Source organism: Limulus polyphemus, unplaced genomic scaffold (assembly GCF_000517525.1).
Source record: "Limulus polyphemus unplaced genomic scaffold, Limulus_polyphemus-2.1.2 Scaffold4689, whole genome shotgun sequence".
Classification (NCBI taxonomy): Eukaryota; Metazoa; Arthropoda; class Merostomata; order Xiphosura; family Limulidae; genus Limulus; species Limulus polyphemus.
This window is the reverse complement of record NW_013670299.1, coordinates 50,729-72,329: the sequence shown is the minus strand read 5'-3', so window position 1 is coordinate 72,329 and position 21,601 is coordinate 50,729. Positions and strand designations below refer to the sequence as shown.

At 33.4% G+C, this 21,601-nt stretch overlaps 1 protein-coding gene across 15 annotated transcripts in view; it reads right to left on the bottom strand.

Moving 5' to 3' along the window:
• Window positions 1-641: 641 nt before the first annotated feature.
• LOC106471544 (TBC1 domain family member 31-like) overlaps window positions 642-21,601 on the bottom strand; it is a 68,725-nt gene continuing 47,765 nt past the window's right edge. For 8 of the 15 annotated variants that reach the window (XM_022400148.1, XM_022400151.1, XM_013932146.2 and 5 more), the window contains 6 exons: window positions 18,899-19,045; window positions 14,655-14,788; window positions 10,061-10,194; window positions 9,081-9,260; window positions 7,338-7,517; window positions 653-769 (listed from right to left, as the gene is read on the bottom strand). In XM_022400148.1, coding sequence (XP_022255856.1) covers window positions 719-769; window positions 7,338-7,517; window positions 9,081-9,260; window positions 10,061-10,194; window positions 14,655-14,788; window positions 18,899-19,045 — 826 coding nt within the window. In that variant the 3' untranslated portion in view covers window positions 653-718. Of the gene's footprint in view, window positions 770-7,337; window positions 7,518-9,080; window positions 9,261-10,060; window positions 10,195-14,654; window positions 14,789-18,898; window positions 19,046-21,601 lie in introns of all 15 variants that reach the window. The other 7 variants (XM_022400157.1, XM_022400155.1, XM_022400156.1 and 4 more) reach the window with 3 other exon arrangements.

Here is a 21,601-nt window from a genome sequence, read left to right as displayed (position 1 = left end):
TTTGCATAGATGTGTTGAATTCTTGAAATCAAAGACCATGACAGCAGGCCATCATCACTTTACATCCCAATTTCTATATAAAAGCATACTGGACCAAAGCATTAGTTATATATTATGACAGTGTATTGATATTTCCATATTTCCTAATTTGATGTTGCATCAATAAAGTTCATGTATGGCATACGAAATGGTGAACGGTTAAGTTAGTGCTAAAGCATACTTCTCTTCACTGTTTATTTTAATGCTTAAATTTTTTTCAAAATTTTTAATTTACTGTTTCTCTTTCTGTTCATTGTTAAGCACAAAGCTATACAATGGGCTAGCTGTGCTGTGCCCAGTGGGTATTAAAACCCAGTTTTTATTGTTATAAGCCTACAGACTTATGCTGCTCTGTTGAGACACTGGGAAGCTTACTATTTTTAAATAATTAAGAATTCATCTAGAAGAACCATCAACAGAACTGTAACCAATAAATAAATATATGATGCTCTGTTACATAAATCTTTAACAAGTAATAGATGCTTGTTTCTGTCTTGCTTATCAAGCTACATGTTTAAACAGTTAGTTGTGAGACATTAGTTTATGTTAACTTGGGAAATTTAAATGTTCTAAAATGATAATTACACCTATAAAAATTTAGTATTAACAAGTGTTTGAGGTAGCAAATAATGAAACAAATTTTATTTATACAAATCGAAACTTACAAACACTGCAAACTTTATAGTTGTATAGAATATCCAGTAGGTAGAATGGTGTCTCGAGACATTTGCTTTAAAAACAAAAATAAAAAGGTATTTACATTTCATTATATTTGGAGGTACACGATTAACCTACATTTGCAATATAGTAGATTAAAGTTATAATTTTCTTATATTGAAAATATATTTCCGATAGATACTTACCTCCTTTCACATAAATAGCTATTCTTGTTCAGCGCTGCCCTCTATTTACAAAACCTTTTTTTTCGCATGCCATAAGCCTTGAGCTCTCACATACCTTACAATCAACTGGTTCAAGTAAGTCTTTCATGTAAATCATCATGCAACAACCCTCCACCAATAAGAGTGTGACACACACTCCTGATGCATGTGATTCCCTCTATTTGGTTCTCCCAAAATATCACTTCGAATTTTGGTAGAAAATGAAAACATTGGTTTTCAGTGGGGAGGAAGAGTGGGAAGTGAGAGAAGAGGTATCTATCGGAAATTTTTAGTATAGAAAAATTATAACTTCTGATATGGTATATTACCTCTTCTCACATATATATAGCTAGATTCCCACATTGAATAGGTGGAGGGACAGGTGCAAGGGAAAAAAAAGCAGCATTCCTCAAAAGTGTCTGAAGAACACCCTAAAAGAAGAGATTCCCACAGTAGAGGATCATACATGGGAGACTGCACCACATCTTTACCAGGTATACTCTTCACCCAATGTGGAATAAGGTGTCACAGACATCGGCGGAAAAAAAGGAAGGAGCACATCCCTGCGGGAGAAAACAATGGTAGGATAGGGATCCAAACATCATATAACAAACGTCAATCCCAAAGAGTACTGGAATGTGGGTGAAAGTAAAAGGATGTGCCCCTAGGTATAGAGTAGCTAGGGCGGGATGGACCATACATGGCAAGTCAACTGCATTCCTAACCCAGACCACTGGGAACTGACATCCACATGGGGGAAGGTTGAGGATTATATTATCAGTAAGTCAACTACAATCCATAATCCAGCCACCAGGAATCGACATCCATGTGTGGGTATGAAAGAGGATCATATCACAAGCAAGTCAACTACAATCCATAATCCAGCCACCAGGAATCGACATCCATGTGGGGGTGTGAAAGAGGATCATATCACAAGCAAGTCAACTACAATCCAAAACTCAGCCATCTGGTGGTGGTAGGAAAGAGGATCATACTGTTTTCACCTCAGAATGAATCTCATATGCCTGGATTGATGAAAGGGAGATGTGATGGTGATGTGATAATTGTTTGACCAATCTGGGAACCTGACCTCCAGATGATCAGTACAGGAAAGATGCTCTGTAACATAAACTCACTCCAAACCAATCCAACAGGAACTGCCCCTAGCGCAATAACATCCTCGGTATATAAAAATCATCGAGGGATAGCATAAGAGGAAGAACCATATAAGTCAGCAAGTACCACCACTGTGAATCATAACACAAATGGAGGAACAAGAGTATAATTGAGTGAGGAAACAGAGACACCTATAATACGGTTCAGTTCTGAAAACAGAACCCAGCCACTGGAAACTGACATCCATGTGAGGGTAGAATGGGGGATCACAAGTGAAGAGGAGAACTACAATTTTGACAGCTCATTCCAAAGCTACCACATCCCCTCGGATAAACCTGTACAGATATGGAGCATCAGATTGAAGGCCATCTCATCATCTACACCAGCAGAACACCACCACCCTACTCTCAACTGAATGGTTTGTTCATTATATGTATCATCTATCATTATCACATACAGGAGGATGCCTTTATGGTCTACCACCCCAGCGGCTCAGAACTGGAAAGTGATAAAGACTCCCATACCCCACTGTAAGAAAAAGATGGGAGAATGCAGCAGAGAGTCCGGAGGATCGACAACACCAGAGACAGTGCAACGGGCGACCATGAAAACTATATTTTGTAAAGTAGACCATACCTGATTTATTCAACCAAAGGCATGGTAGGAATGGGCAGATATCCCCTTCTGCTTTACCCCTGAAGTCCATGGGGTGAGTACATTCCGGAACAGGCATATTAATGAAGCAAAAAAGCGATCTTGCGGAACACCCCATCTTCACCATGAGTGTGTTAATAGCCATTGAAATTAGAAATAAGCAATCAACATGGCCTGACAGTGTGGATTTGATTTGACTACGAGTAGCATACCTGGTCAGGCACCTCTCACCACAGAGTGAGATCCAGACTGTGAAAAAAAAAAGGTAAAAGCCCCTGAAAAAGAAGTGATATAAGGTAACTTATCCAGTCACAGTCTCGCTGAAATTTGATGAATGGTTACAGGTGGTAGACGATAAGCCAAAGATGAAGACACAGCGATCTGATGCAAAGAGTGAGATATGAACGTATGTGGGGTAGTTCACATGCACGATTGAAGAATTTTCTCCAAGGGATGGCAGAGATGAGAAGCCAGGGAAAATGTAATGTGCCTGATCGGATGAGAAGGCACCTGGAACAAAGTACAGGAAGAAGACGATAAAGAAGAATAAGGTAATCAAATTAAAAGTTTAACCCAATTGGTCAGGGTTGAAGGAGGAAGGTCATGAACAGAGAATGTCTGCCATGGAATGAATAGGCAGGAATGGGTACCACAAAAGGAAGCCACTTGGGCAACATAACAATAAAGAGCACAGATAGGACATAGTAGCTTATCTGGATCTTACTGAGAATAAAGGTGGGAAATGGAAGGAAGGGAAATTGGCGAGAAGAAGGAATTAACCTCCCAAGCCATTGAATTTTTGGATAAAGGAGAATATATGTGGAATGATATAGAATATGTGAAACATTGATGGCAAGCACATCTAACCAAACCGACAACGTCCACAGGCTGACAGGAGAAGGAAATAAGTCTTAAGGGATATGTAAAAATCAAACATGAGGACAGAGGTTCAAAAGTAAGGCAGTGAAGAACCATATTAACATCCCAATCCGGAAGGAATGCAACAAGAGGGAAAATGTAGGAGAGGTAAAAACTTTATGGTACCTGGAAGAATGAAAAGTGTGGGATAAGGTAGCCTGAGAACTCTTGATCGAAGAGACAGAAGACCCCTAATCAAGCAGCCAAGTGAAGAAATCCATAACATGAGGAACAGTGGGTTGAGTGGGGAAAACCTCTGACTCAAAGACCAACATCGGAAAATGTTCCATTTACATTGATAAACACCCCTAGAGGAAGGGTGAATGAAACAAGCTAAAAAAGAAGCGAGCAGCTGGGCCAAACCAGATCTGTTCAGCAGGAACCAGATAAAACCAGGCATGGAGACAGAGGATATGAAGGACTGGATGAAATGCTGGTGACCGAGGTTGACGTAGAAGGAACGAAGGAAAAGGTAATGGAGAGGCATATTGGTGCTGGAGCAGCTGCAGGAACTATGGAGCAATCAGAAGGACTTTACACGGAGTGGTGTGGAAGATCAAGATCACCCTGTGAAGAAGACAGATGGGAAGATAAACATACAAGTACTTGTTGCTCCAATCTTGACTGAACACATTGACAGCAAGAGCAAAAAGATGAGGAGCTGGAGACCAAAACAGACATAATTTGGTAGTGAGAGATGTGGCAAATGCATCCAGGTGAAGAGTACCCCACTGTGCATAGCCACTGGAAACCAGAGGATCTCAAGACCACTCCATCAAATAAACTTTGTCTTGATGGAAAAGCTGATCAGCAACAATAAACCCAGACATGTAATGATACAAATACAGAGTGTGTGGGCCCAAAAAAGAAGATCAAAGGTCCAATCACAAAGGGAATGAGAATGGGTGTTGCCTAGGTGATTGAAATAAACCACCACTGTAGAATTGTCGGAATGGATCATAGCCAGACAATTCTTAACAAGATGAAGAAAATGATCCAAAGAACAATGTACAGTCAGAAGCTCCAGGATGTTGATATGACAAGATTTTTTGGCCAGAGACCACCGACTTAAAGCTTCCTGCTGAACGACCCACAGCCCTGAGGGGGAAGAAGTAGAACACCCACCGACATGTGAGCCTTGTCCAACCACTAATGCAGATTGCCTACATGAGAAATAGGAACCTCCAATAGATGCTGCACAAGATTCCATTGACTATGTAGAGTCCACTGAAGAGACCTCATATGCACTTGACTCAAGGGGATAAGGGGTTCAACGGAAGACCACATCCCCAAAAGCGATAGAACCTCGCAAACTGTAAGGGTGAGGAGAACTGAAAGCTCTGTCAAACAGGAGAAGGTTGGGCCCGACTGAGATGAGTAGGTAGGTATAAGAAATAAATTCTCCAATTTGATTAACCAACCTACACAAGTTGCCTTCAGGAGCAGCAGATGAGTGTGATGGGCAGACTCCTGTTCAGAATGAGCTAACAGAAGCAATTATTGGGCAAAAACCTTGACCATCTGACAAAAACATACAAGGCCAAAGGGCAAGGCATGAAATTGATAAACTATCCTGTGATGAACTAACCCGAAGATAGCATCTTGACAGATGAGATATCGAGATATGCAGGTAAGCATTCGTCACATCTACCTTGATCATCCATAAACCTGGAGAAAAAGCCAACCTGAGGGTGAGAAAAGACTCCATGGTAAATCATGGTACAACCACAAATTGATTGTTGTTGGATAAATCAATCACAGCTGCCAGTCCCCAGGTACCACAAAGAGCCTTGAATAAAAACCTGTAGAAGGATAATTGACAGGTTCAATGGTCTGCTGGGAGAGAAGATCTTGTACCACCTCGGACAGATATTGACTGGTGATAGAATCCCAAGGCAATGAAAAGGAAATGGATATCTGAAATAATGGAGGAGGGGAAAGAAAATGGATGACAAGTCCCTCAGATAATACCCAAATAACCCACAGATCTGTGGTGAAAAGTCACCAAAGGGGAAGAAAATTGGACAAGCGAGACCTCATTGGACCGGAACCCAACGGGTAGTCACTGTGTCGATCTGAATCAAACAAAACAACGAGATGAGGAACCCCTGCAAGTAGGAAAAGGTAAGGGCTGGGAATGAGCTTGACAAGAGATAAGTAGGTGGTAAATGAACTTAGGACAAAGCTGCATCCCTCCCCAGGAGATCCCAACAACAGAGAAACCACATGTGTATGGCTAGAGCCAAAACAAATGTGCCAACATAGAGGAAATCAGGGAAGGGCAATCCCCCAAAAAACTCTCAGGATCTTTGTGGATCGCCTCAGAAAGGAGATGGATGGTAGACAAGTACCATAGAAGATTCGATATGGTTAAACGAAGGTGGGAAAATTGCGTATAGATAGACAAACAGGATGATCAGGGTCTGCCCCCACACGGGTAAAACTGATTCTAACTGTTGAGAAACGGACATTCAGCGCTTGATGGTAGCTCAAGGCAAACTGATCCAAAGCCCATGGAAGGTGAGACATGCTGGCACCCTCAACCATCTGAGAAGAAAACACTCTGCATGAACCCCCAATATTTGGAGAAGTGGGAGGGACTAAATTTTGAGAGGATGAGGTATCATATATAAAAGAAGGACAGGGATTATACGAAATGGATAAAACAGAACAAACCTGAGAAATCATGTCTAAAAACGTTTTCAGCCTAGCTGATTCCGCAGTGGGAGAACATTAGGCAAAATCAGGTGGAGGAAAAAGGCCGTCAAAATTCTCGTTGACCCGAACAGGTTCATCATGTTCATGAGGAATAGGGGCAAGATCAGGAGAAGCAGGTTCACTCATATAACAATCAATCTCACGGAAGATGATGGCCAATAAGTCCAAAGACGAGTCACTCCCACCTGTAGCTTTTTGCGAGTGTGCTAATAGAAGGTATGATATCTGATGTGCTAACCTGAACTTTGTAATTCCTTGTGTAAAAATTAAAATCAAACACAATTGTTTGATGCAGAGAAAAAAGAAAAAAACAAACTGGGAAAATAAGTTACCTGAAAACTCTTTAACTGTTGAAAAACAAAAAATAATCCAATTTGGGATAATAACAAAAAATCAAGGAATTGAACAAATTTGAAGTGCACTACAAAAACATTTTGACACGAGTACTGCCAAACAAGAAGTGATAGTTCAGTAGAATCGAATAGAGGGAATCACATGCATCAGGAGAGTGTAATGCACTCTTTTTCATGGAGGGTGTTGCATGATGATTTACATGTGACACACATTTGAACCAGTTGATTGTAAGGTACGTGGGAGCTCAAGGCTGGTGGCATGCAAAAAATGTGTTTTTGGCATATAGAGGGCAGCACTGAACGAGAATAGCTATTTATGTGAGAAGAGGTAATGTACTGTGTCGGAATAACAAGCTTACTTCTCAATACTTTTCATTGAAAATAAAGAAATCTTAAAAATTATATAAAACTCGTGTTGAAAACTGACACAAATCATGATGACTATACAATTTTTTAAAGAATAAGGAAACCTAAACCAATATAACTCATTTCTTCCGTAATAATGTGAAAAAAAATTATACTTACATCTATTATTAGACTATGAATAAGGGATATAAATCGTTTTACCATGCATCTATGCTGTAAACAACTCATAGTTAAATCATGCTAACTACTCCACTTTCATACAAGTACCAGTTATATCAGTAACTGTTCAAACCTGAATAGATAGACTCCTTTTGGGGTTGAATATCCTTGAATAGTTTCCTTTTAGTAAAGGTAGAAACTCTGTTGGAATAATAGACTCTGGTGTCAAATCTAGTGGTGTGTTCTGCTGTATATAATATGCTTTTTGAATCATAGTGTTCACCTGATACAGGTTTTCATTTTCAAAGAAATCCTGAAATTTTAACATGTACAATCTGTTGATACGTATCTTAAGTTTTTATTACATATAAAGCATTATTATAGCTGCTATACTTCCCGTATGAAGCATTTCCTATTACATACTTCCTAATTTGGTGTTGCATCATAAGAGTTGATTTAAACATATTTTCTGAAGTGTTTATTTAGCTTATTCAACTGTTATTCTAAGACATTATTATACATGCACGTAATGAATTTTTCTCTAAAATGTTACATCCATTATAATGATCTCTCTTTGACCAATGACTACCATTATTTGCAGATAGTACCTGACTCAAACTAACTTGTAACTTTTTGAAAAGTAATAGAACTCAAAATCAATAAAGATGCCTATTCACTCGATTTTACAATATATACAATCAGTTTATGACAGGTAAATGAAATTACTCTCTTTTTGCAGACATTCTTGAAAGCTAGAAAAAACTTACAATATAGATAGGGTAGGTACATGAAATCTTATTGTTTGTTATAAAATGTTAATGCACAGCTACACAGAGGAATACCTGTGAATAGCCATTCTTCATTTGTAACTGATTGGCTAAAAGAAAGCCATTTACTCAACAGCACCAACCATCAACTTTGGGGTTACTCTTATTTGACAGAATACTAGGATTTAACTGTCATTCTTATATTGCACTCAAAAATGCAAAGCATATTTTTACAGCAATGGTAATCCTCAACTAAATTTACACTCCAGGCATGCTAACCAGACAAGAGACCCTGTTGAAGACTACAGATATTTATATGATGAATTAATTTCCTTTATATTGAGAAGGAAAACAAAGTAAGCCTCATGACTTACACTGATATAGTCAGGATGGGTATGAGGATTTAACATTTTACTGAAAACACTGATGGAGAATGATGGCAAATACAGAACAGTGCTTCCCTTTCTTGAATATACAATAGGGCAGTTAATTTCCAAGATCAGCTGATCTCTTTGACACCATGAAAATGATGTAGTACAATTAATAATATAATATAATAATAGTGTGATCATGTCCTAGTCATACAAAACCAATCTTCTAATATAAACTGTAATGAAGCCAAGTAAATTTTTTCATAAACTGTACTTCAAAAGTATATAACACAAGTTGATGAATAAGATAAGTACATATACCTTTTTTATAGCTTAATACTAATAAAATATCTAGTAGTAGGACTAATTATAATATTTCTAAATACAAATCTTAAAGTTATATCAAAGTTGGCATTGTTGTGTTTGAAGTAACAGAAATATTACATGACCAAAATTCAATATGAAAACACAAATTACGTAACTGATTTTGATGTTTTCAGGAAGAATAAATAAAGATATTTCCATCTCAGAAACAATGCTGAAGGTTAGAAAGAGTTATATAACACAAATATCGTTAATCTGGTATAAACTGGTGGGAAGTTACATTTCCCAATTATGTTAATGAAGATAAGAGAAAATTACTGCATGACTATCTTTGATCTACTCAGGATAAATAAATAAAATGAATCTCTTCCTGGACAAATACTGAAAGCTACAGACAAATGTAAGAGAACTTACTTTGATCTGGTCAGAATGAGTAAGGACAATTAGCCTCTTCCTCGCTACAATATTCAAAGCTACAGACAAGTATAACATGAAACATGGTGGATTGGAAAAAATGTGATCCCATAATTGTAACCACTGATCTTTTTCTACGATCTCAGAAAACACTGTGTAAAGTAGAGGCCAGATGTAAACCTAGTTCACACATGGAAAACCATAATTAATTTTCAGCAATGTTAACAACCATAATCTTCTTTTACTGACACAAATGAAATATTGATTAGATATTTCTAAAAGAAATCTGCTAAATTCTGAGAAAGGTTACTTCAGTAAAGCATGTGAAATAATATTACAGTATGAAGTATACATGCCTCCTAACCTGCCTTTAATCAAATTCTAGTGAGGATAAAAGAAAAATTTCAATCAGACTAATAATTTCATATTATAAACACTCAAAACTGTGATTATGGGCAAGGTCCCGGATTCCCAGATGAGTGGATATGACACCAGTCTCTCCTCTATCATTAAGGCCCAAGATAACTGGCTATTACCACCAAAGAAAATCCTTTTCTGGACATCATTTAAGACAGAAGCAGATTAGCATTTAAAATGTATGATAAAAAATAGGTAGTAATTAGTATCTAATAATGAAAAAAAAAAGTATCTAATGAATAATTAGACTTAAATGATCATATAAGCTATTAACCATAAAAATGACTAATACCTGATCGCCACAATCTTACCATAAGTACTTAAACTAAAAATAAACATAATCCTATGGAAACTGATCAGTTTATTCTGATTTAAAACTACAAGCCACTTAAACTAAAAATAAACATAATCCTATGGAAACTGATCAGTTTATTCTGATTTAAAACTACAAGCCACTTAAACTAAAAATAAACATAATCCTATGGAAACTGATCAGTTTATTCTGATTTAAAACTACAAGCCATTTTTGCTTATGTCCTAAAAATTATCTTTCTGTACAGTACCTCTCCAGTAATTCCATGTTTGACATAATGGAGTAGTAGGTCTCTGTCATGGTAAGCTAAAACATTCTCAGCTACATTTAGTACATTGATAGGAGGGTAAGGAAGAAAGCAACACCAATTTTCACACCAGTTACCTATATTGTAGTATAATATTTCACTTATGGAGCAATAAAAACAATATTTGCAATATGCAATGCAGCATAACATTGCAATTTGAGTCAATAACACTAACACAGATTACATGCAGTGTAGTACAGTATTACAACTTTTAAGTATATAACAAAAACACTACTAATTTGCAACATAACAGCTTTGGATCAGAAGTAAACTAGCTCTGAAATCACCATCAAGGACATCAATGTTGAAATGTTTATCAGAATAAGCTTTCAACATATTTCTTGAAAAAAATTTTATAAATGTATTATTTCTAATAGTAATATTTTACATTTTTAGGATTAAAATTAATTTCAAACAGGTACTTATCTCTAAGATACTGAAAAACTTTTCTTGTTGAGTTTGAACTCATGCAGCCAGGAAAGGATTAAAAATTTCCAACTGTCCTCCACTCACTGCAGAGCTCGCATCATTTACCCATTATTTTTCACTCTCCCATTTTCCATGCAACTTATTGCACAAGCATCAGGGGATTTTACATAAGTTCTGTTTTCCTGCTATAAATTAGATTTTATTGCAAGTTGTAGTCATGATGAAAGTTTGGTTGTAGTGAGGTGCAAGGGATGGTATTTAAGAGGTAAGTACCTGATTGAAATTAATTTTAATTCTAAAAGTGTAAAATTCAAATCACATAGATTTACCTCTGAAATATTAAAAACCAGAATATTCACACTGCAAAAGGAGTGGGAACCAATTCACATAAAAAAAAATATATATATATATAACAGTTCAAGCTTCAGGCCAAGAAGACAATAATCTTTCAAAATTTATAGTGCACACTGGAGGGATTTACACATTTTGATAAAAAGTTTAGAAAAAATGACCTTTATACTTCAGATATATATAAAATAATTCTTTTTATTTTAACCAACATTTAGTTTTTGTGACTTCATCATAAATATACACAACTTTTTGATATTAGAATATTCAATAAATTATAAAACTGTTTGTAATGTTTTATTTCTCGAGTCTGCCATAATGTGCATCTAATAATGTATAGATTATTGTTTCATTATTGTTCTAATATTATAGTATAGTTATATTACTAACTATACAGCTATGCTAACATACGACATATACTACTTTTATATGAGATTTAAAAATAAAGAGAACTACAATAAGTTTTATAATTAGCCAAAAAACACATAGACAGAAAATAGAAGCTGATAACAAACATTAATAAGTGGAAAGGATACAAAGTTTACTAACAGTGTTAAAAACAAATTGCAAGGCTGTGTGATACTCTAGAGTACGCAAGTATTAAACTGAAAGTAATAGTGTCAAGTGTATTGGTATGATGCGTTGTTTTTTGAATGGAATGATGGCAGTTTAGTTACATGTACTGCCCACTGACTCTGTTCATTTTTGGATTTTGTTCATTAATGAGTGCAGATTCCATATATTTTCTCTCTAAAATTTTTGTTTTTTTGTAAAATTGAAACTTAAAATGGGTTTTGGTTTTCTGTGTTTGGGGTTCCGTGTTTGTATAGGAAGTGTTCTGCTAGATTGGTTTTGTGTTGGTCTCGTGTTCTGAGATGCGCATGTGACCCGTCTGGAGAGGTTAATGGCTTTACAAATCTTGGTTCTGATTGTGTTGTTTGTGAAAGGAATGCTCAGTGTGGGCATTTTCATGTATGTTTTTTTGTTTTTGAGTCTGTTGCTGTTGTAATGTTCTTGTTTTTTTTTGTAATTTCAAAACATTGTTGATGTAATATTCAGATTATTCATTTCGTAATAGAAGTGTTTTAAAGTAATTTTGTGTGATTTGAATGACATTCGGTGTGAAGCAGTTTTAATTCTCTTTAATTCTCCTATTATTTTTCCCCTTCTGACTTGTTCTGGGTGGTGTAATTTGTAATGGAGAAATATCAGCTTCTTCCATTCTTTGTTATGCATGGAACTTCGTATTTGTCTGTCTTGGATACTTAGGCTATGTCTAAAAATGTTAAGTATCCTTCTATGTTGGATAGTTTTAGTGTTAACTTGATTGATGGGTGGAAATTGTTTTGGAAATAGTAAAACTGCTGTAATGTTTTTTTCCATGATTCCATATACCAAATATGTAATGATGTATCTGTACCACACTTCTGGTATTAAACCTTTTCTTTTTCTATATGTGTCAAGGGCTTGGTTTCTAGTGTATGAATGAATATTATAGCAAATGTGATAGCTGCTGTATTACCCATTGCTACTCTTTTCTCTTGTTGGTACAAAGTGTTACCAAATTTAAAATAACTGCTGTATAGGACAAAACTGAGATTGTTCAGATGGTTTCTAATGTAATGTTCACTGGAAAAATGAGTTGATCAAGTGAAGATGTAAAGTTAATGATACTATCTATGCCCTCTATGGGTATGGACGGGTACAAAACGATTACAACTAAGGAAAATAAAATGCAGTCAGTGCATATCGTTTGTGTAGAAAAGTGTATATTTTCTAATAGGTCTTTAGTATTGGTTAAGTGTGATGGAACATACTTTAGACATGGTGTAAACAGTTGATCAAGTAACCATAATATGGTTTCTGTTGCAGAGTCATATACTATGGGTCTTAAAGGTAAATTCTGTTTATAGTCTTTAGGGACTCCATATAGTACAGGTATACGGCTATGGAATGGTTTTAATTCCATTAGTAATTTTTCCAGCAAAACACTTTTTCTTTTAGATGTTTAAGTATCTTTTTGGGTTCTTCTTCGACCGTCTTGGTTGGATTTTTGTTTAATGTAGCATAGATGGAAGTGTCTTGAAGGTGTTCCTCTATTTTATTTTAGTAACTGTTTTTGGTTAAGACTACAAAACCTTAGGATTAGATTGTCGTTTGTCCAGAGCTCTTTTATAGCTGCTTTTCCTGCTGGAAAGATATCTTTTTCTCAATGATTTTCATGTGTAGCTTGGATATATTTTATCTGGTGCCATAGGAAGATTTTTTTGATCTGTGGTTGTTGATGTTTTTGGCAATTGATACTTCTGTTAGTTAAACAGGTGACTGCTGATTGATATGTGATTCTGATTATCTTCTTGGTGATTTATATCTCCTTTTGGGTGTTGGTTGGTAGAGGATAGACACATGTTGTCTAGGGTATCATCAGAGATTTCACTTGTGTCTTCTATAGTTTTTTATGTGAAGTTTTTTGAGATGTTTGTTCTTTCTTTAGTTTCATGATATTTTTTCCAGCAAAAACTATATATATATAGCTTGTTCAAGTGATGTTCAAATCTCTAGATGGGTGTAGTCTAAGTTTTCTACTTAAATCAAAGTTTGTACCTTTTACCAGAAGTGACATAGCATTGGGTAGAAGTTTTATATGGTTTTCTCTAACTGTATCTTTGAAAAAATGGAGTTGAGCCAGTTTTGGAACTGTAGGTTTGTTATTTTTCTGATTTTCAATAATTTTTTTCTATTAATTTCTGGTGATGTTGTTTTCTTTAATAATTAGAATCTATGATATCTCATAGGATGGTTTTAAGGAAATGGTGTTGGTTACTCATTGTTTTGGGATTTCTTTGTAGGCAGGTTGTTAGTTGGATGAGATGTTGGATTCCCATTGGTATAATGTTATTTTTTCAGCACTGTTGTAGAAAGTCTATTTATTTTTCTCTCCTGATCAATTTGTTTGCATGTACGAAGTATACTGCTGTAGCACTACAATGTTTTCAGTAGATTGCTGGAAATTTTTTGTTGTCTTTCAAAATTTAGAAATAAAGAAAATTAATAATATTCAGTAATGTCATTAATTAAATAACAGTTATATTATCAATAATCAATCACCAGTTCATTATGCTTAATCAATCACCAAAAATGATTTTTTAACCATTTTCACCACAAATAATAATAGACACTGAAGAATGAAAATAATAATGCACCATTTTAAGAAAGATTGATATAACACACCATTATTAGTAATACTAATAATTGTACGTATTTGTAAAACAACACAATCAATGAGTATAATAATATCAAATGTGATTTTATATTCTTGTTGTGGGATTAATCCTATGTTAAGAAACATTAGGAACTTTCCCCATGAATGTAACTAAAGGCTCCAGCAACAGCTGAAAGCCGAAAGCTTACAGAAATAAAAGAAAGTTATGTTCATTGAGAAACATTTTAGTTTTTAACATATAATTACATCAGTTAGAGGAACAGTAAACTTATAGCATAGCATCCTCAATAAATAAAGTAGCTTTGAAATCAGTTATCTGCAACTACATTTATCAAACACAATAAAAATTTCAATACAGCTATTTAACATTTGAAATAAAACTTAGTACTGCAAATGTGCAAGTCAGTATTACTCTGCAAGAACACAGAAGAAGACCCCATATGTACAGTAGATGAAACGTACTTTTACCTAATAACAAATAAAAATGCAATTAAATGTAGCATACAGTATCTTAAGTTAAAAAATGCATACACTTACAGAGGAAAGTGGCCACTACTTCAAAACAAACAAGAAGGTTTGAATGAAAGAGTTTCACAAAAGGAAAAACAAGATAGGGCAGAAATGTCACTTCAGCTAGTAGAGGGCTCCAATTGGCAAGTAGGGAGAGAGTTCTAAGTTGAAACAAAATTGAAGTTGTAACTTTTTTCAAAATGTTCTGAGAAATGTTGCAGTAAAAATGACACTAATAAATTGGCAAACAATGATTTATAAACATAATGATGCAACTTATTTGTTGTTATTGTTTGGGGGGGGGGGATGGGGACTTACTACATGTTTTGACAGAATATTGACCAGTCTTCTTCAGCTATGACCTGTAGCTAAGCATACAGGGTTTATATATATATATATATATAGGTACAAAGAAAAAAGATGCAATGGTTTAATGTAAAGGGAATGATGTCACCAGGTGACAGGATTATAGATAAAGATCAAAGTGTATGAGTGGTGAATAAACTCAGCCTGGTGACAGCATAGGATTTCCTCTATATATAATGGTGGTCATTATATTATTTTCTCTTCTCAAGTTAACATCTACAACTAGAAGACAGCTGTAAATTCTACTTCATGAGTGAAAATTATGAAATTTGGTATCAAGATGTTTAAGAATTTTATGAAATAAAGTAGATTATCTTTCCAATGTTGCCATATACAAAAATATCATCAATGTATCTTAGCCAGATTTCAGATTTCTTGATGCATGTGAACTTATTTCCAAATAGTTCTAGAACAGACCTATAGAGGTCACTAAGTAGAGGGGAAAAGGGTAGGGGTCCTATTGCTAGTCCACTATTTTGTTTATAAAACTGGCTTTCGTACATAAAATAAGTGTTTATTATGCAGTATTTTGTTAGGCTGATAAGGTGGTCTGTTAGAGAACTATCTTGTTCTAGTTTTCTGTTAAATAGTGTAAGGTCTGTTCCATAAGTACTGAGGTAAAGAGAGACTTTATATTGAAAGACACCAAAATATCTTCTTTGTTTAATGGAAAGTTTGTGATTTTATATGCAAAGTCTAGAGATTTTAATAGAATAGGGGTTAGTTTCAAGTAGTGAGTTTAATCTCTTGACTAAGAATTTAGCAATGTTTTTTACCAGTGAGAATATGTTGGACACTACAGGTCTAATAGGAATGTTATTTTTGTGAATTTTAGGAATTCATGATGTTAGAAAAACATGTAGGTTCAAGAAGTCTTAATATAAAAACCTTATAACCCAAGCATATTCAAAAGGTGGACCTTTCTTCTTCAGGGGGTAAACGGGGAATGGTAGTACAATTGAATTAATTAACTATGTTACTCTCATCAGCATTAAAACCAATTTGAAAACTAAAGCTGATAGAAAGATAAAAGAAGCTTATTGGACTGCTAACGTAAATACTGTTCAATCTTGTGGAATAAATGTAGATCCTGGAATCAGTGATCTCTCATCATTGGTTTGTTCTCTGTCAGAAAAATTATTTTTATTTTTTTACATAGTGTAAACTCAATGTTTACCTATAATCTTTCTAATACTTACTATATATCTGTGATAATTTTCCAGGCCTGTCTTTAGAAATTGAACACTTAACATTTCTTTTTCAGTCAATTTCTATGTGTCACCTTTATTTTACTTTAATAACACTTAAGTACAGCTTTTCTGGACCATTTGTAAAGCAAAACATCTCTCACACCTTTTTAAATAATGCTGTCATTTCCACCTGTGTTGTACTGGGAATAAGATGTAATTAACAACACTACAGTTAAATATACAGAAACACTTCCTGGAAGCCCAGGTGACTTTCATGATGTCACTAAACTCCCTTTATATATCACTCCTTCAGTTTCATCACAATTTCCAGTTCACCCCCTGAAGAAGAAAGGTTCACCTTTTTAAAGTGCTTAGGTTATAGGTTTTTTCTATTGTTTTAAAGTGAGGGGGAATGATTATGTGTGGGGATAAGAGAAATTAGTTTTGTTAGTAGTGAGAATAGGGCAACCTTTAACCATTTTTATAATGTTCATAATAATTTTGTTGGTACAATCACCTTTGAGTAAGGAATAAGATCCCTGCTTTGTAATGTGTTTTATCTGCAACTACAGTACAACTGCTTTTGTCACCTATCAGTGTATACATGTTGTTGTTATATCTTAATTATTTTAAGGTGGTGACTTCACTGCTGTTAATGTTGGGTTTCAGGTTTATGTCCTTATATGTTGAAAGTTTAGAGTGTATGTTAATTCAGATGTTTTTATATTTCATTGAGATTCAAATTTAAAGAGTTAATGTTGGATTCTATGGTAGCAACATTTTTTCCATAGGTAAAGTTCTAGGTTTGACAGCAAAGTTTAAATCTGAATTTAACACAGAAACCTGATTACCAGTTAATGGTTCACTCAAGATACTTCAGATTGAAATAGGAAGATTAGCAGGTTGGTAATTTTTACCTCTTCTTTCTGGTGTTCTAACACACTTTGAGTTTCTTGTTTTGGTTGATTCTTTTCTGCACTGTTGACTGACCTAAGTCAGCTAGTGCAGTCGAATCTGTTTCAATCTTCAGGGGCTAACATGTTAGCAAGTTCCAGATATTTCTGGTAAAACTGGAGTTCTAACTTCAAAATGTTTCTGCAGATTTCCATTATGGTGGCTCTTAAAACTGCAAACTTGTTTGTTTTTTCTGTATTACAGTTTTAACTTGTCAAAATGTTGTAGAACACATGATATGAATAAAATTGGGGATGACATTTGAAGATTTACAGTTTACGAGAAAGCATAAATGTTTTAGATTCTATCAGTGCTTTATTCTGAGTTCAGTAAATGCTTATAAAACATTGTTTGCCAATATATTATTATATTAGCACAATATGCTTCCATACTTTAGTAAAAACTGACACTGTTACATGTTTCATATATCAAAGGTTTCAATAATACAAATAGCAAAAATCATATAATCTTTTATTTTATAACTTACTATTTCTATAGATTTTGAAAAGAAATAAAATCAAACAAATGTACATGATAGGGTAAGTTTCCCAGTAAATATACAAACATAGCCATATTTTTGTAAATAATTAATAGAACTTGTCATACAATACTAACATTTTTTTCCAACAAAATATTAAAATTGATTGATGTAATTAATGAGAACATGTATAGTGGTAGGGTACATTTGGTATAAAGTTGACTGTTCAAACCAACTGCCTAATGAAATTTTATTCTGTAAAATCACTTGAGGAATTTTGTAATAACAGTAAAAACTATGCTTTAGTCTAAGTTACAATTATACGTAGCATAAAGATCACACTTTCACTAAAACATATGCATTACACTAACTTACTAGAAGCTAAACTCCTATTATGCATAGATACTGAGTGGAAAAGATAGTCTGAAAATTTCATGGTAATTATAGCAAATACAAATTAGGCAAAACTCACTGAACATAACATCAAAATCTTACAACAATTTTCCACTACTATGCAGGAAAAGTAATATAGAAATACGTGTAACAAACATACTTATAATATAAGTTTCAACTATACATAACAAAAACCATACACTTCATCTTTTTTTTTTAGATTCATCAATATCACAGGTTACAATATTTTAAATAGTTTTAAATATTATTATTATTGCTATATTTTACACTTATAAAAAATATATTCCATTGTTAGCACAGAATATGAATTTAAGACTTATCTCATAAGATGTATTGTTAAAAACAAAGGTGCCCAAATTGTGATTCAAAGCATTCTAATCATTATAGAGCAATTATTTTTCTTGTTCATTAACTTATGACATTAAGTATTTATGCTCAATTATTATACAAGATAGACTTCGTTAACTTATTACTTACATTTTTACTTCTGATCTGTTAGTTATCTTGCTTTTGACAAAAGTTAATAAATATGCTTTAAGCTTAACTTGTACCATACATAACATCAAAATCTTCAAAAGTTTTCTACTTCAGTTTGGTAAACGTAAGTTAGGAATTTTATGATAATATTAATAAATATGCATTGTGCTCAACTCTTAAAAAAGCTATTAGAAAATTAAGATAAAATAATACTATACTTTGATCCAGTTAATTTTATCATAGTAAAAAAAAAAGTCTATGGACTGCTCAAGAAAAATCACCTCTGATAACATTCAGGTATACCAATATACCATATGTGTGGGCTCTATAAGCCATACATACAATAACGTTTAGATGCATATGCACCTACTACAAATACCTGTGTAACACACCTGTGGAAAGCTCTACGAAGGACACCACTTGGTACTGGATACTGTTGATCTAGTAATAAAAATACTTTATGATGACCTTGACTTAATAATGTTTTAAAGACAGCTTGATTTTTTGGGATTTGCAATAACAATTGCCATATCTTCAACCTATAAAAAACAATGAGGTTGACTGATATAGGTCTATAAAACTTAAAATATATTTATATCACAAACAGCTCAAACTCTTAACTGATTCTATTAATAATTAATGTTTAACTTGCATAAAACAAGTTAAAATAGCTAATCAAATATCAAAAACAACTCATACTTCTAACTGATACTACTACTAACTAATGTTTAAATTATACAAAAAACATGTTCAGAGACATAATAACATATCAAAAATAGTTCAAACTTCTAATTCTATTAAAAACTAAGGTTTAAATTATATAAAAGTTGTTCAAACAACTAATTTCTAATTGATTCTATTACAACTTAATGTTTAAAGTTTACAAAACACATTCAAACAGCCCAAACTTCAAATTTTATTATCAGTTAATGCTTAAATTGCATAAAGCATGTTCAAACAGCTGATCAAATATTTAAAAAATTCAAACTTCCAACTGATTCTACAACAAACTAGAGTATAAATTGTATAAAAATGTTCATACAGCTAATCAAACATCAAAAACAGCTCAAACTTCAAACTAATCCTATTTCCAACTAATGGTTAAATGTTATGAAACATGTGCAAAGAGCTCATATTTCTAATTCTATTAATATTTATTGTTTAAATCCTATAATGCATTTTTAAAAACTAATCAAATATATAAACAATTGAAACTTCTGACTATTACTAATTAATGTTTAACTCTCTCACTATGAACAGACCAAAGGTGCATGTCTTAACATTTAAGGGATATTTTCAAAATTTAAGTAAACAACTTTATTATTAATGTATATCAATAAAACTGACATAAAAATGTAGTTTATAATTCAACTTTTAATATTATGTGTTTTATCGTCTTAACGAAAGAAAATATTAAAAACAAAATGCTAAATATCCTCTTGTCTTATTATTTAGTAAATTTTGTATTAAGCTACCATACAACATCTAAGTGGTTAACAAATTAGAAACCCAAATTTCAGCTACTGACAAGCTAGAACATAAAACACAAATCTCTCATATTTTTGATTTGCTAAGATATCAATATAATTAGCAAATCTACCACAGTAACTACTCTCACCACTCCCTTCATTTGAAACCTCTTGTCTACTCTTGCCTACTTCTATTAACTACATATTTATAACCAATTGAAAAAGCACATTCCAAGCTATGTAAATTTGTTTGTAATTGACTTGAAGTGGAAACTAGAAATTTCTCTGGAAATAGTAAAGTCTGTTGACTAAGTCTTTGCTTTGAGCAGGTCATGATATAAAAAGACTGTTTGGGTTAGATATTAGTGATTAATTTATTTGCATGAGTGAATATTTTATTAATGTTTGGTTTTTGTTATAATAACAGTTATAAGCAGATGATTATAGGAAGCTATGTTAATAATTCATTGACATCGAAAATACATAAGTCTGACAGACGATTAAGTGATAAAAATACAAATAGCATGAGACATGCAGGAAGCAGCAGACACATAATAGCAAAAGAGAATAAAGTTGATGTGAAGTTAACTACCACAGAAGCGATAGACCTAACAATTGACATAGGACTAATGTTTAATATGTTAGCGTTAAACTAACAGTAGAAAAGAAGATAAGAAAAATAAATTTATTCCATCAAAGTGTGGTTCTAAAGTAATTGAATCAGCCTGAGGGCACTTTGACAAAAGGAATAGAGGATCTTACGATAAATTGTGCAACAATTGTAGGAGAATCACAGAGAATACTAGTGAGATAAAAATAGAGAAGATAATTTGACTTGTCAACTGAAATTCCAAAGTAATTGAATAGGCCTAAGTGGATATTTGGCAAGAAGGAGAGAACAAAATATATAGTATTTATGATATGTCCATAATATCTATAGTTTTGAAGAATTTATTATACATACGTTAACTCATTCTGAATATATATATTATTTTGAAAACAAGTGAAATGCATGCTGTTTATTCATCGTTGAATATATCACTAACAAGTCACAGACACCTTTTGTTGAAGAATCCTAAGCAAAAAAACAACATTGTGCATATTTATACTATTAAGAAATATAACTAAAAGCCTTTCTATTTGACAATTGGCAAAAAGGAAAGTTATATATATAAAATTATATTTTAAAATCTTGACAGAGCAGAAATGAGATTTTTTTAATCCACATATAGCTTAATTAGAAAGCCAGATAAATTAGTGATTTAATGTGTACCAGTAGAGTAATTTGACAATTTTTTGGTTTTCTAAAATTCATTTTGAAATCTATAAACAATAATTTGTCTTCCCCCTCCACATGAGAGAATAAACAAGGCTTACAGTGAGGCATGTACAGTGCACGAGTGCAAATAAATTTCATAACAGAAGTAATATAATTCATTGTTTTTTATAATTGTTTTACATTTCTTTTATACTTCAATAAAAATAGCTAAAAATTTAGCATTTATGAGTAAACAGTAATTATATATATATGTCCACAATTCCCTATTTTGAAAGGAAGACTGACCCCAATTTATTCAATCAAAGATTTGGCAGGGATGGGCAGAAATCCCCTTCTGCTTTACTCAT